The sequence below is a fragment of the Rhynchophorus ferrugineus genome, unplaced genomic scaffold (assembly GCF_030347505.1).
Source record: "Rhynchophorus ferrugineus isolate W39M unplaced genomic scaffold, kcgeb_rfMv2 rfM2, whole genome shotgun sequence".
In the NCBI taxonomy this organism is placed as follows: Eukaryota; Metazoa; Arthropoda; class Insecta; order Coleoptera; family Curculionidae; genus Rhynchophorus; species Rhynchophorus ferrugineus.
In genome coordinates this window covers 68,188,118-68,204,160 of record NW_027472581.1, presented here as the reverse complement: position 1 = coordinate 68,204,160, position 16,043 = coordinate 68,188,118, and the positions used below count along the sequence as shown (strand labels likewise).

General features: G+C 33.7%; 1 protein-coding gene across 2 annotated transcripts in view; it reads right to left on the bottom strand.

Annotated features, from left to right (window-relative positions):
* Positions 1-15: 15 nt before the first annotated feature.
* Fur2 (furin-like protease 2) overlaps positions 16-16,043 on the bottom strand; it is a 1,295,077-nt gene continuing 1,279,049 nt past the window's right edge. For both annotated transcript variants that reach the window (XM_076396174.1, XM_076396175.1), the window contains exons 8-18: positions 8,261-8,564; positions 6,774-7,222; positions 6,235-6,570; positions 5,812-6,178; positions 5,474-5,661; positions 5,263-5,419; positions 4,933-5,204; positions 4,629-4,873; positions 2,802-3,039; positions 2,569-2,741; positions 16-1,679 (exon numbers count right to left, since the gene is read on the bottom strand). In XM_076396174.1, coding sequence (XP_076252289.1) covers positions 1,509-1,679; positions 2,569-2,741; positions 2,802-3,039; positions 4,629-4,873; positions 4,933-5,204; positions 5,263-5,419; positions 5,474-5,661; positions 5,812-6,178; positions 6,235-6,570; positions 6,774-7,222; positions 8,261-8,564 — 2,900 coding nt within the window. In that variant the 3' untranslated portion in view covers positions 16-1,508. The remainder of the gene's footprint in view (positions 1,680-2,568; positions 2,742-2,801; positions 3,040-4,628; positions 4,874-4,932; positions 5,205-5,262; positions 5,420-5,473; positions 5,662-5,811; positions 6,179-6,234; positions 6,571-6,773; positions 7,223-8,260; positions 8,565-16,043) is intronic.

Genomic DNA, 16,043 nt, shown 5'->3' with positions numbered 1-16,043 from the left:
TGAAAATGAAACAAATTATAAAAACACATTTAATTTTATTTTAAATTGGTATTATTAACTAAAATTTAACAGAAATAATTTTTTATAAAAATACATAAGTTTTACATGAGGATTTATATATGCCTCTAGGAGGGTACTCTATACAGTTTATCTTTTGCATTCACTCAAAAATATGACATATGTATGGAACAAATAACTAATGCAAATATAATTTGTTGTTACGCATATACACAGTACCCTCTGTATTAAATTTTAAACTGAACTCATATATGAACGTTTCATTAATGTGTAACTTAATTTTGATACTGGTTCTTTCTAATAATATTCGTTTCTTTTTTTTTCACTTTTTTTGACCTAAATATCCAAATAGCCACTATTGATTATATACAGTTGTATACATTTAAAAATAATTATTATTTAACGTTACGACATAAAAGAGCACTTAAGTTTCATTTTAAAAATTTATTTATATATATTTATTTTTACATATCTTCAATACAAACCTGTCATTAGTGATAAAATCACAGGCTCAGGGCGTGACACATTTATTATACTTTCAAACTGACAATCATACAGATAAGCTCCTTATACTTATGCTGAATATGTTTAATTTTAAGTACTCATCCACCATTTTATACGTTCGTCCATATCGATGGACGAACCTATTGTGGTCAGTTTTCTTCTGAACAAATTATATATAGCAGATTTCCGGTTCGTATAAAGTGGTGATGATCAGTTTGAATTGAACCAAACTACCTAGCTTCATTTTTTACAATATCGATTTTATCCAATTATCTAGTATAAAATTTGTTTTACATCTAAGTCAATAATTTTGCATGATGGTTTTTATTAATAAAGTACTGTCATCCAACCAATATACCTGATCACATTAGATTATGAACAATATTTTACAGAATTGTTTTGGTACAATATTTCATACGTTGTTACAATAATATTTACATTTAATAGATATATTTTCTAGCTACATTCATTTAGTTTAATTGTTTGTTCTTATTTTAGCATACTGATACTTCTCAGCGGTATTTTTTGAGTTTTTATTTTTAATGTTACATCTCACGGTACAACCTGCTTCAGTACAATAAACGTACGTAAAGTTATATAAAATATTTATGGTAACACATATCTCATTTAGAAATATCACAAAATTGGCTAAAGCATTTTAAGTGACGTTTCACATAGCATGTTTTATACTATACCTATCAATAATTTTAAGAATTTAATTTAGTATACTTGGATTTTATTGAGTTATAATATATTTTTAACGTTTATTTATGTGTTAAATTGTTGAAAAGTTATTTTTATTTAATCAGGATTAAAGGGTGAAATTAAGTGATGCTGTATGAAACGTCTGTCCGATACAATATGTTTTGTGACTTGATACAAATATAGGTACAAAAACAACACTGGAATAGTATGACGCATAGTCACGTGGGGTTTGTACAAAGTTATTTACACTAGGGGTAGTTTTTATTTTACATAGCATAAACTCAACAGGCTATTCTATCGGATTTCGGTGGTATCAAGTTGTGTCCTTCTGAGCTGTCCGAATCGCTGGAGTCTCCATCGCTAACAGATACCACGTTGTAGTTGCAGGTTACTTTTGGTTTTTTGATCGATACTCTGCTATATCCGCGTTGCTGGGATTGAATACTGTTCCTCTGCAAAAATCAAAATAAATATTTATATAATGCATATCACTAAGTTATGTACATAACATTTGTCTAGGATGTAGTTACTGAATTATATTGTTTAAGTTATGAGACTTGCAAATATTTTTAACGAAAATATACGTCTCAAAAAATTTGAGAAAAAAATATCCATCCAAAAAATGTTTAAATATGTTCCATCATTTCTCAAACTTATACTTGCTATAGGTACATCCTATACAGCCTATATTTTAGTGCATTTGTGCTGAATGCTGGGACATATTAAGCTTGTATTTCGGATTCATTGAATCTCAGCAGAGGATGTTTTGCTTCTTTATGTATGCATTAAGACAAAAATGAAAACCGAGATCAATATTTTGGTAAGCTTTAAGTCTCTGACTGGCAGTCTAGGATTTTAATTGTAGCACAATTTGAATGTAGAATGTAGCTTTGGATTTTTTCTAGTGCAAATATGATTTATGCACATTTAAGTAAAGAATTTCATTTGAGAAAAGGTTTAGGTCGTAACGAACTGATTGCTTAATACTCTCCATATTTTCCACTGTGTTATGAGTACCTTCGCTCAGATTTTAGTTTTTTCCAGTGTTATATCAGCCTCTTTGTTCATTTTCAAAGGAAAATATTGTTTGGTGAATCAGTCAATTGTAGAACATCATAAATAAGGTTGAATAAGCAAAATGTTGCGTTCTTCAGATTCACTCGATTTTCACAGTAAACTAAACAAATATAATACATCAGAAAATATTTTATTAATTGTCGCCAAATGACAAAAAGCTGCTCCATGACCATTAGATTGTATTAGTGATATGCTGTCAAGTTATATTTTCTCTTGAGATAGCTTGTGTATACATTTTTTATGCATAAATATAAACATACTAACCTGGAGAACTAAAAATATGACGATAAACAGAATAATAATGCATAAGCAAGCTATGATTGCTAGACCCGTGATGAAATTGAAAGGATTTACGAATTGCAAAGTAGAAACTGGTTGGGCGGATAACAGTAGCGCCTCGACGTTAATTTTCCTTTTATCTTCTTGTATCTTGCATTCTGTAAAAATAGGTAGAGTTAATATCTGTACAAAATGTAATTAGATTATAATATGTATACCTGGACAGTTTCTGCATGAATAGTGGCATTTTTGACATCCATAATCCGTCTTGTAATAACCTTCTGGACAATCTGGCCGACATTCACCGTTCAGCAGTTGCCAGGAGTTGGGACAGGTAACACATTGATCCTGTCCTGGTCCACTGCATGTTTTACAGCTCATATAACATCTCACACAGAGACCTTTGTCGCTATAATAACCAGTAGCACAAGCTGTATGACACTCACCGCCTTGCAACTAGAAATAAAGAAAGATATAGATTCAATTTAGCCAAATTAATATATATTTCATTAAAAACAAATTTACTTTTTATGGGTAATTTGAATTCAAACCCAAATTTGTGTTTTAAAGTTAACAGTTGTAAAATGTTTTATTACCGAAAAATATGTAATTCTAAACTAAAAAATGTGAATCTTATATTTAATGGATAATGGTATACATTTTTATTTTAAATAAATGTTGATAACTTGCTGTTTTAATTAAAGTGCTTTTATGTCTTATTAAACTGAGTTCTGATTAAACCAAACCATAGATTTTTTTGTTATTTAATTATTACATTGTTACTAGTCGTTTCCGTCTAATCTAGAATTTGTCTTTATGATAACTTAAATCTAGATACATAACTCGGAGGACCCATCAACCCTATCTCAGTCTCTGGTGAACTAATGTTTATACATGTCACTGCTGTATTTTTTATTATATGCACCTCACTACACAACACTACTAAAGATCAGGTGGTTTGATTCTTTTGAGTCTGTGTCCTGTTCTGGTGGTATCTAAAAGCTTCTTCATGCCCCCTTGCAATTCACTTGATTTCTTGACTGACTGTGGGTATCTGAAGGTCTCGATGTAGGTAATAGTTCTATAGTATTTGGGTGTCCCACAATACCTCTCAGGACTTTGTTCTGAAAAATTTGTATTTTATTTATGTTACTCTTTGCAGAGTATCCCCAAAATTGAATTCCGTATGTCCATATAGGTTTCAGTATTTGCTTATATAACAGCAATTTATTATGTATTGATAATTGCGATTTTCTTCCAATTAGCCAGTACATTTTCCTATTTCCAGTTCTTTTCTTTTCTTCTTTATATGTTCCTTCCAGCGAAGTTTTGCATCAAGATTCATTCCGAGATATTTAGCGTTGTTGCTATATGGAATGATAGTATTATTTAATGTTATTGGTGCTTGTACGGTCTGTTTATAGGTAAACTGCACATGTACAGATTTACTTTCATTAATTCTTATTTTCCAAGCTTGTGTCCAATTATTTATATTGTCACTTGCATGTTATAATTTTGGTGAAGCTTCCTCACTGTTGTCACCGACAGCTATAATCGAAGTATCATCAGCAAATGTAGCCATTGTAATATTCCCTATTAGTGGTATATCACAAGTGTAGAGTAGATAAAGCATTGGCCACACTTCCTTGTGGTACACCTGCTTTAGCTTCTTTTATTGTGGAGTAAGCTTCTTCTTGTTTGACTCCAAACATTCTGGTTGTAATGTATGATTTTAATAGTTCGGTGTGTTGTTTTGGTAGCATTTTCTATAGTTTATGAACAAGGCCTTCATGCCAAACTTTATCGAAGGCTTGTGCTACATTTAAGAATATAGCTGAGCATACTTTATTACTTTCGTAGGCTTTTTGAATAACATCTGTTATTCTGTGGACCTGGTCAATTGTTGAGTGCTTGTTAATAAACCCAAACTGGTGTGTTGGTATTAGGTTTTTTCTCTCTATGATCCAAACCATAGATGAGATAATTTTTCTTGTAATATCATTTTATTTTAGATGTTATAAATTTGATTGACTGATTGAACTTACTTGTAATCCAGGTTTACATTCGGTGCAATTCATTTTACCAACGCATCTCGCACATGTATGGAGGCATGGTTCACATAACTGACTTCCTCTTTCGTTGTAAAAACCCTTGTCGCATTGAGCCACACATTTTGTTCCTTGCAGAATCAGAGGTGATGCACAAGCTAAACATGCTTTTTCTGTAGGACCGTCGCATGAGTCACAGGTAGAATGACAGGGCTTGCACAATCCATTTTCGTAGTATTGATCTGAAATGTGTCCCATATTATTACATGAATAGTGATATTTAAGCATGATATTCACGTACCAACATCACATCTATCGCTATTTTGACTTTGGCATCGTCCCTTTGAATTAACTTTCCAATCATCTAAGCATGATATGCACGTAGTGGCATTGCATTCGCTACAACCTGGAGGACATTCGATACATTCTCGTTGATGGTGGTCCGCATAGTGATGGGCAGGGCATTCCTTAACACAACGACCTTCTTGCCAGAACCTCCCGGAAGGACATGAGATGCATTGAGAACTATTCGATCCGGTACAGGTTTCACATGATTCATGACAGGGAGCACATCTAAAATAGATCAAGAAGTAATCATTATTAGTATATTTCGAATTTTTTGAAAACATACCTATAGTCATCAGTTTCGTACGTGTTTGCTGGACAGGAAGCTAAACATTTGCTTTGATATAACAATAAGTGATGATCACAACTGGTACATTGATCGGGTCTGTCTTGACATTCTGCACAATTTGGTTGACATGGGATGCAAGTTCTGTCCACGAAATCTGTAAGTAATCAATTGTAAGTGTATGGTTCACTTTTTGGAAATGATAAATTACTTTCAAAAAATCCTTCGGGGCATTGTTGAAGACAAATATCTAAATCGATTATATGAACATGTCCTGGGGAACACGTGAGACAATTTTTCTGTTCTGGTCCAGTACACGTCTCACATGCTTCGTGACAAGGTTGGCAAGCACCTTGCGAATCAGTGTAGCTTCTTGGTGGACAAGTACTGACACAAGTTCTGTATAGTAAAATATATTATATAATAAATAGTTGGTTTATATTTCATAGAGTATGTTTAATGGTAATTTTGTAACGTAAGAATTGGTAATTACATTCAAGTGAATGATCTAATACTTGAAGAACGATTATTTATATTAAAATTATTTACTTGTCCATTCGCTTGTATCTGCAAGCTACGCATTTGGTTGGTCCTTTTCCAAAACATCCTTGTTCGTCACATTGTTCATCGCATCCTTCTTTTGTTTCCTCGTCAAAATCGATATTGTTGTAGCTGTTTTGTCGAACTTTGGCATTTTTACCGTCCAGAGAACTGATCGCTATTTCTGGATCCGAACCGGCAAATGAGTATACGTGAGGGAATTCGTTAAACACTTCTGATGGGTCAAAGAAATTGTTGGTCACTGGCGTTACTGGTTGAGCTTGAGTTGGGAAAGTAAATGTGTTAGTTGGTGCTCTCCAGTCCGTTGATCTGACTGTATTCGATGGGTGGAGTCGGACAGGGTTGATTTCTGTACCTGTAATATTTGAAACCGTTAAAGTTTTCAAATTTTTATTGGTTCACTACATTAACCATAGAAAATAAGTTGCCATTTCTTTAGGATACCAGGTTGGTTGACGTGTCTACTGCCATCATTGATGATCTGAAGGTGCCATTTACCCTCAGCTTTTTCACCCCAGAAATGAACCGACAGGAAAGGCCAGTCGTCAAAGTTGGAACTGACAACGTCTCTCGGTCGCTCAAATAATAGTGTAGATGTTGTACCGGAAGGAGAGGTCAGCATAACTTTTAGATTTCCCCTGGGAAAGAATCGCAAGGAAATCTTGCATTGAACGTGCTCCAAGAACCGTACATAATTCAAGGTATTACGGCAAGCGTCTACCGTCATATAGAAATCCAAAGTTGTACCTGAAAATATATTTAATATATACAATTGCTTAAGTGCAATGAAACAGGTTTAGTATAAGTTTCTAAATTACTATAAACTTAAGTGAATAGCATAACGAAAATTGAATTTAAGCAATGCAGCTTATTTTTATCCACATTTTTTAGCATTAGTCACTGATTATGTCTTAATATCAATGTAAATAACTAATAACAAAGGAAATTACCGAATGTTGGTGGTATTTGTCTATCTTCCAGAAGTTCCTGACTTTTACAGATATGTTGAGCGGGAACGGTATTCCATTTCTCTGCTAATGATACCATGGCTCCTGCGTCCATCAATCCATAGCCAAATTTATGGGATACTTTTCTACCAACGCCATTAGTTATCCAGCCGGTTTCTTTTTCTAGTGGACCTGAATGAGATGTGAGTACCACTAAATACTGCATATCTCTCCACGTTAGGGAGGGGTTAGCTTCCAGAGCTAAAGCGCATATACCAGCTGCCAATGGAGCAGATGCAGAAGTACCGGTATGCTCTACGGTGCAGATATGGTCAGGTCTAAGCCTGCCATCCATATCAACAGTGGCGACGCTTTTATCATGGCCAGGTGTACCAGAACTGTAGGTAGTGGCTAATGTTGAAGAACATTCTTCCAAGTACCAAGGTTTAAATCTGAAAAAATATTTATTTGCTGATTTATGGAGTCCTATGATTAGGCATTGACTATCAGAGTTAAAATGTCGAATAAAATGAAAGGTTTGCTATCCATGTATTGAAATGATGATGAAATGAAATGATGCTTGCATCTATTTTGATAATTTTTTAAACTTTAAAATGACATTTATTGACAATTTTATTCTATATTTATAATATGGCGATAGCGTGTCAAAAGATCGATCTTCTTCAGAATTTAGAAACCGTGTGCCAGCCAGGTCATGCTGCATCGGTTAGAACAAGTGGTAATTAGAAGTTATGTTTAGGAGTACTCTGAGTGCGCAGAGCTCATTTGAATTGCAAAAGTATATCCTTCACCGACTCTTGAAATGTGTGGCCGAACGTCGTCATGCAGGCGGATGACTTTGTGCCTGTTACTTGATATGCGTGGTTTAATTTGTTCAATAGATATCGGTAGACATCTGAAGTAACATCTTCATACTGCAGTTTTAGTAGCTCGTAATACACTACATCACTACATCGTAAGTACTACACTTATCCTTCAGTTTTGATGTGAATCCTGGACTACTCCACAACTTTTGGGCCTTATGATTGTCGTAATGGATGCACTTTTTATAGCCAGTTACAAAACGCTACAGATAACTCTTCTTCTATTGCTTTGAAAGCAGTGAAAGCATGACGTGGAAACAGTTCATTCATTTTAGTTCTCCAGGCCGATCTCTGGTTGTCAAAATTATCATTTTTAAATTGTTGCAACCTAAACCGATGATGATGCAGCAGCATCATTATAAGTTTCTGAAACTGTTTGATAGCAGATTTTTTCAAATTAGACAACAAAATAAATGAATGTTGAAAATGCAATGCTGAACTTGAGATTTTCTATGTAGATAAATGTTAAAATCGTTGAACTTGAATGATTATATTAGATTGTGTAACAGTGTTGTTTGTATTGACACTACGCTAATATTTTCACCAACAGGTATCGCTGATCAAAATACATGTATGCATCTAATATTATTGGATTATTTTACTTACCCGCCTTGTGTTGCACTAGAGATACTCAAAGTAAAGATACTGTTAGTGTATCCATCACAGTTGCATGAGTCCGTATGTCTTCCACCATTTCCTGACGCCCACACAAAAATGGAACCCTTCCCTTTTCTACCGCTGGTGACGCCATAAATAAAAGCCCGTCTAGCGAGAGGTCCTGGACCATCAACCGTTTTTCCATCATCTTCGGGTCCCCAGGACGCGCTGTAAATGTCAATATGTTCCGGGTTGAGGCCCAAAGCTTTAGCTTCAACCGCATCGTTGACCACACCATCCAACATTCGAACTCCTGAAAGAACAGAAACAAATTAAGATAAATTTTGATTACATTTGGCAATATACTAGAGTAGTACATTAATTTTGAAGTTTTTTTGTAAATTCAACTCTTTACTGTTTGTTATTCAAGATAATTACTACTTTCGAAAGTATATCGCTAATACCTGATTTTCTCCATCTTTCTGGCAATTACGAATCCGATGTCGACATTTCTAATTTAAATTTTAATACTATGCGCTGTATTTTTACATTTTTACATCATCTTCGTCACGTATATACCTGAATTAATTTAATATAGAACGTATATATATTTATTGAAAAATATGGTTACCGAAAGCAAATTTCATGTAGAAATTATCCGCTCTATATTTTTTACTATAATGTGCTTTAAAAATCAAGTCATAGGCATAGTATATAGCAAGTCATATTCTTTTAATAATAATTCGTTTGCTGTTATTTGGATACATTATATGAAGATTGTATGTGAATAAATAATCAACTATATAACATTTGGCATGAAAAGTCCCATTTTGCCTCAAAATAGACCTGTAACGAGTTGCTGTTAACTCAGATGACGACATTGTCACATATCGGCGCAAATATGATCAAACACTACTCAGAATCATCAACACGTTCTTGTTTTTGGACAACAATGAGCAAACGCGGTACCCACTTTGAACAGAGTTTCCTCATAGACAAAAGTTCATGCAATATAAAATCATCATATTTTTTTGATATCTTTGTAATGTTAGCTAACTCACGTAACTTCACTTTTCGATCATTCAAAATGATTTTGTGGATTTTTTATGATTTCTAGTGATACCACCTCATTTGAACCTCTACGACCACGTTTGAAGTCAACGAAACAACGTTTTTTGTTGTTTCTGATGGAGCGAAGCCCTTATAACATTTTTCAAGCCATTGCTTCGCTTCGGAATATATCTCTATGATAGTTTAAACTGGAAACATCATGTCGAACAAAAAGCAGAGTATATTAGACTCAAAGTCAAGAGTCAAAGTCAAGGTTAGTCGGAAGATACTCTCAACTTGACCTAAAATCAAAAAGATGAACGTGGAAGCAATACAGCTTCTGGACAACACGCAGGAAATCAGAAGTTTGAAGCGAACCAAACCACACGAACTAGTTTAGTGTATAAGTGTATTTTTAACTTTAGCTTAAGTAGATTAGTTTTATTTTAATTTGGGAAATACATGCTGATGTATTAATCCCGTACACGCCTTACTTGTACATTAACACAATTACAATAGAATAGTATGTAAGAAATATTTTTATTTTGTGGTAAATAAAATACAAATATTCAACAAACATTATAATGGTCACTATCTTGATGATATACAAGGTGTTACAACGGTGATTACAATAACAATCGTCTAACAACTTTGTCAGCAAGATACTCTTCGAGAGACTCTAAGAAATTACATCATTTCTAGTCAAGGCACCGGCCTTTATATCCAAATGTGTACATCTCAGCATTTCCATCGTCCGGTCCCGATACCACGCAAAATATAGAACGACATTGTTGAGGAATTACGTAAAGGGCACCTGATTACTCATTCGCTGATCGAGTATCAGCTGATTACGGATTAGTCACAGAGCAGCTCCAGAAGCTAGGTACCGATTGCAGTTACCGTAGACTCGTCATGTCTTCGCCGAGGTACCAGAATTGCCAACGTCTCGTCGTCGAAGAAAATAAGCTACCACGTCGTCGAACAATCGATCCTCCCACAGCGTCGATTACGGGAGCCCTTTCCGAAAAATAGCTTGTTGACAACGTCGTCGATGGACCACATTCAAGTGCCGAAGCAACGGTATCTGTAGGACCGGAAGATATCAACAGCCGTACCAACCACAACCATTTCGAATTATCATATTTTTCAAAGCCCTTTTCATGCTGCACATTTTGTTTGGTATATAATTTTTTTTTGTATTTGATATTTTCTCATACATTTTTGTAGTTTTGTTGCTTGGAGTAATTGTATGTAAAATTCTGACAGGGGAGTATTGTAGCGATCTTGAGGCATGTTGAATTTTACATCGTGGAATAACGATTTACAAAATATCCAGAAATATAATACCAGATGTTGAACACGGGCGGGGTGCCAGCAGCGCCAACTAGAACCCGATAACGAATAGCTGGCGGCAACCCCGAGACGTTTATCTGGGATGTTATTGAAGGCTATTTCGATTCATTCAGTGCTCAACCCTCGTTTGGTTTAGACGTGCCACCATCGACTGCCCAAGCCTCGTCACCAGGTAACACCGCTGCCATCCGTTTTATTATTTGTATTTTTCACATTTTTTTATATTGCCAATAAATAATGGTCACATAATGTAAACACTACTGTTTCATTTCGTTTTACCTCCATTCACCGAGCCACATCATCTACCCAAAAATTGTATTAATAAAACTGCAATACAAGCTTAAAAATACATTTTATTTAAATATATGTAAAATTTACATTACAATTATATCAAAGGAAAATTCTTAGAATTTTCTATGTTTACTGACAATATATTGTACTAACAATATATTATTACAAAATTTAATAAACTATAGAATTTGGAACATGTTGAAGACTATTGATTTTGAAATGTTTTTTTAAATAGTTTCTTTGCTAAATATTTATTGTAAGTATATAATTGTACATCATCCATATAAACTATGTTATATTTAGATATTACAATAAAAAATGTTTCATTTTCGCCTTTTGCTATTCTGTTCACTTTCCTCATCCACCAAAACAAACAACACCTAACTATTATCTTTCTAATTATGCCTCGTTCAGAATGCTCAAAACAGTTGACAGACTTCTTGTTAAGTTTTGTGCATAATCTGGGAATTCAATAGAACAGCCAAGATATCATTTACCAACAAAGTAAAAAAAGTCTCTGGCTTTGTCAAATTACATCTAACATACTGCCAGGCTTTTCAACTCACATTTCCTAACATATTTGGATCAATGTTTTCTTTCTTCTATGCTATAGCTAAAATGGAGGCTTGTTATATTTTACAAATCAGTTATATATACTTAACATTATAAAAGACTTACAATGTAAATAACAACTGGAAACCATAACCCTGTTAAGCAATGCTCTTATACATTTCAGTTTGTAGTTATTCTGTGTAAAATGTACGTTACAACCCCTTTTGCTTTAATTTAAGACCTCACAAGAGATTCCCATCAGTTTTTCATTATTTATTTCTAAAAGTCATTTCTGACATAGAGCAGGATCCGTAGGAAACGTGGGCATTCTATTTAAAATGGTACTACATCATGAGATGCAACACTTGATGTGTCTTAAGTTTTAAACAAATCATTTTAACTAAAAAAGAACACAGTTAACCAAATAAGAATATTTAACACGTAAGTTCATAAGTTTTTTAAGTTGGTTTTGTCAGCAATGAAAGAGACGCTTTCAACAAAAGCTTTGTCAAAAAAATTAAACGGAAATTCTTTCTATATAAATCAAATTGTTTCTATAGGAAGCATAGAATTACTAAAAAAGTCCAAAATATCCAGTAAATTTTTGATTATTTCCACCAAATATAAACATACCTACATTACGTCTTTTTATTTTTTAGTATAGGCTTCCGAAAGCAGAAAGTTTCAAATTTAAGCTTTGCTACCAAATTTATACCTCGAGCCACCTGGCGCCAAATTAAAGAACTAAAACACTGTATCGCATGCGCACATTTAAGATACCCTTCTAAATTCTCAATATTTTGTGGACATAGTTTCTTAGAGGCTCTCGAAGGGTACTTGTTGACGTAATTGATAGACGAATGTTATTGTAATCACCGTTGTAATTATCTATATTATCAAGATAGTGACCAATATAATGTTTTGTTAAACATTTGTATTTTATTTACCAAGAAATAAAAGTATTTCTTACATTAATGTTTATTATCCTAAATATAAACACAAAATGCACGGAAAGCGAACAGATCACACAATAAAATTAATTGCATCAAACACCGTAACAGAACGGGAACAGTCGACTAACTAATAAAGATTTTAGCGGAAAAGTGTCGACCGCGGGTTTTTATCAGCGACAGTTAAAGCATATTTCGCTTCCCAAGGTTGTTATCGAAAATTACTATGCCATTTTAACAGCAATATACGGTATTTTTTCCATTTGCAGATGTCGGTCTACGCTCCATAAACGTAATTTATACCTACGCGGGAATTAACTTAACAAGCCCATGTGTTTTTTTATTTTCCCGATTGTCGTTTGTTAAAATGTTTGCTGTGATTCGGTCTTTATAGTACGGGGGATGTTTGAGATGTATCTTGATATTAACCTCATTGGATTTTTCAGAGAATATGCCTACATAATGGGAATTGATGGTGAGCTAATTGAATTCATAGGATGTTGGGTGTTTCTATTTGGTTTAAAGTTATCGTTGGATTACAAAATAGCCATGTTTTGAATTGTCCACTAGATCAAATCTGGAAATTCTTGTTAGCCATTTCAATTGATACAGTATTTATCAATTAGTACAGTGTGTTGAAGCAACATATTGTGGTCTGACTGAGATGATATTTTTATATTTACATTTCACATGTTATACTGCAGGGCCGAAATACCATCGTTGTACAAGTCCTGAAGGCAATTCAAAACCTGAACAAAAACGACCTCAACTTCAGAAATCAGAGCAAAAATGTAGGATATTATTGATTTAACGGGAGATATTTGCCCTTAATTATACTAGTGGGTCATATAAGTAAAATTTGACTACAGTTTTGGATTTCAGAATGCAGATTTTACACAGTGTGTTCGCTAATAATGGAATAAAAATACATTTTTGATATATACTGTGGTAAAAATCATAAAATACCTACAAATATACTGTAATAAAGAACACATAAAATAAATATCTCAGCCAGGTCAGTAGACAAGTTGTGAGGTAAGTTATATATAGTACTGGTCACTAAAAAATTCAGAAGTTTAAAATTATAAATCCATATCAAATAGGTAACAATAATTTCATATACTGGTGGCTTTCTTAATTAATTATTTCAAATTAAATTTTTTCGAATGCACCCTACACACTTCCTTAACTGAAAACAATATCTATAGTTTTTTCTTATATACATAACCTTTTAAATAAAATGGGTTTTGTTACTGAATATTACGTGTTGAACAGAGTTTGCCCTGTAAGGATGAAAATGCAATCATTTCTTCACAATTAATTGAAGCGATGACTTAGGAATACTTTAAAGGGTTGAATGTTTACGCAGAAAACGTTTGCAATAAGTGAATTACACGCTCAATGTGCGATTTTTAATATTAGAATGGTATGCAGAGGTTCTGGTATTGGTTGATTGAATTCAGAACCCGTTTCAGCGAACTTATTTTTTCATTTTGCAGAAAAATAATACTGGAAGCATCTTATGGTTGGGTGATATTAAACTGCGTACAAAACTGCAGACATACCACAGCTTACAAATCAATCCTAAAATATGTTACTACTCTACTGCTACTACTCTGCATCAACTGTTCTTGTACAATTCAAATTTAATTTTCTTTTTTTTTCCTTTTAGACACACTGTATACTTTTTTTCCCAATTTTATAACATTTCTATTCTTAAATTTGACGAAGACTTATTGGACGAAAACCAAGATCAAATTTTCATAGAACTTCTAGACAACTTAGCAGTTGATGAATCAAATTCTAGATGTTTAAATGCTATGGTAAGGATCCAAAATGAAAGAAAATATCATACGACGTCGTTTCCGAATCGTTTCATCATCGCGATTCCATTGCTTATCTGGAAAGGAGTACTCTGTAGCGCATTGTGATTGGCATCGAATGAAAACTCGATTTACTACGATAATCTCAAGTGCAAAACCTCGTAAGTTACTCCAGGAGAGCCATCCACATCGACTCTGAAGCGGAATATTCATATCTATAAAGTACTGTTGTGTATATGGTGACATCAGGAAGGACTAGTGTATTACTAGGTGCTGTTGCAAATGTAAAACCGAATAGAACTACCACTGCCGATGTTTACGGATGATAATTGAACAAATTGAACGACGTATTGTTGTAAAAAACAGAAATAGCTAGTAACAGACGCTCTTGCATGACAATATTCGGCCATATGTTGCAAGATTTGAGAACGATACACTGTTGCAGCTCGAAGGGAAAGTCTTGACGTACCCATATACTCACTAAATATAGCGCCTTTTTATTAATACATTTTCAGATTGATGCAGTATAGTTTGGTTGGCACGCGGTTTCGGAAAGCTGAAGAATGTGAAATTGGATCGATGATTGCATAGTTGCCAAACCAACATCTTTCTTTCAACACGGTATCACCACGTTGTCAGAAATATGGGAAAAAGTTGTAGAAAATATTCTAATTAATATATTGTACCAATATTTCTTAATAATTATATTATGTATATATTATTATATTATTATATTATATTATCTCAATAATATGGTTCTACCTTTATTGCTTAACGACAATTCTGTTATTATTTACTTTTGAGGATATTAATTAATAGGTCCAATTTTGAAATTTGACAGAAATATATGAATAGCTTCAACTAGAGTAATCAACGGGTAATTTTTGGGCCAAACCTCGTATATCGCGATATTTTTCGACAATCGCAATAAACGCAAAAGTATCGGGAAGCGTTATCTCATTTGTAGCCTTTGTCCAGTCTGATATCTACGACCATTAAAGTACGACAAACACAAAAGGCCCATATTTGTATCGCGCAGATTAGTACTTTTGTTTTTTTCCTATTTTCTTTTCGCCCCTGGTTTCGTTTCCTGGGCGACGGGGCGCATTTTAAATTTATATCAACGGTTTTCCGTTTGTCTTTTTCGTTTATTCCTCGTTCGTTATGTACCGTATCATTATCGGCGTTGCTTTACCGCTCTAATTTAATTAAATTATTATACGTGCGGATAAAATGTTAAATATTCTTTTGTATACTCTTCCCTTAGCGGAACGAAAACGTTTCCCTCCTTTTTTATCGTGCCATCGAGCAGTAAACAGAGTAGGCCGGTCGGCTTTTTTTATTGTTTGCGGGAAAACAACGATCTCTGTTTATTTAGAATTTTAGCGGTTCGCTGTCGTTTAAATTTAGTTATTTAAAGCCAAGTGCATCCTATCTTCAACATCATTGAAAAGATGGTAGAATAAAGAAAATCGCATCGTTTTATTTTACGGTTAATGTTTTTTTTTTATATTTCAAAGTCTCCTTTTTACCAACAAGGCTTTATTTGAACTGTGTAATAATAAAACTAACTGGCCCTGATTTAGAGAAAACGTAGACCGAAACATCTCTCTAAACTTACCGTTACAAACTGAAATGGATATTGAAATAGTAGCAATAAATCTTACAAAAAATATACAGGAGGCAGCATATTCCGCAACTCCTAACAGTGAAACAATTCCAAGAAAAAATACACATATATCATGTACAATACAGAAAAAGATAGCAGAAAAA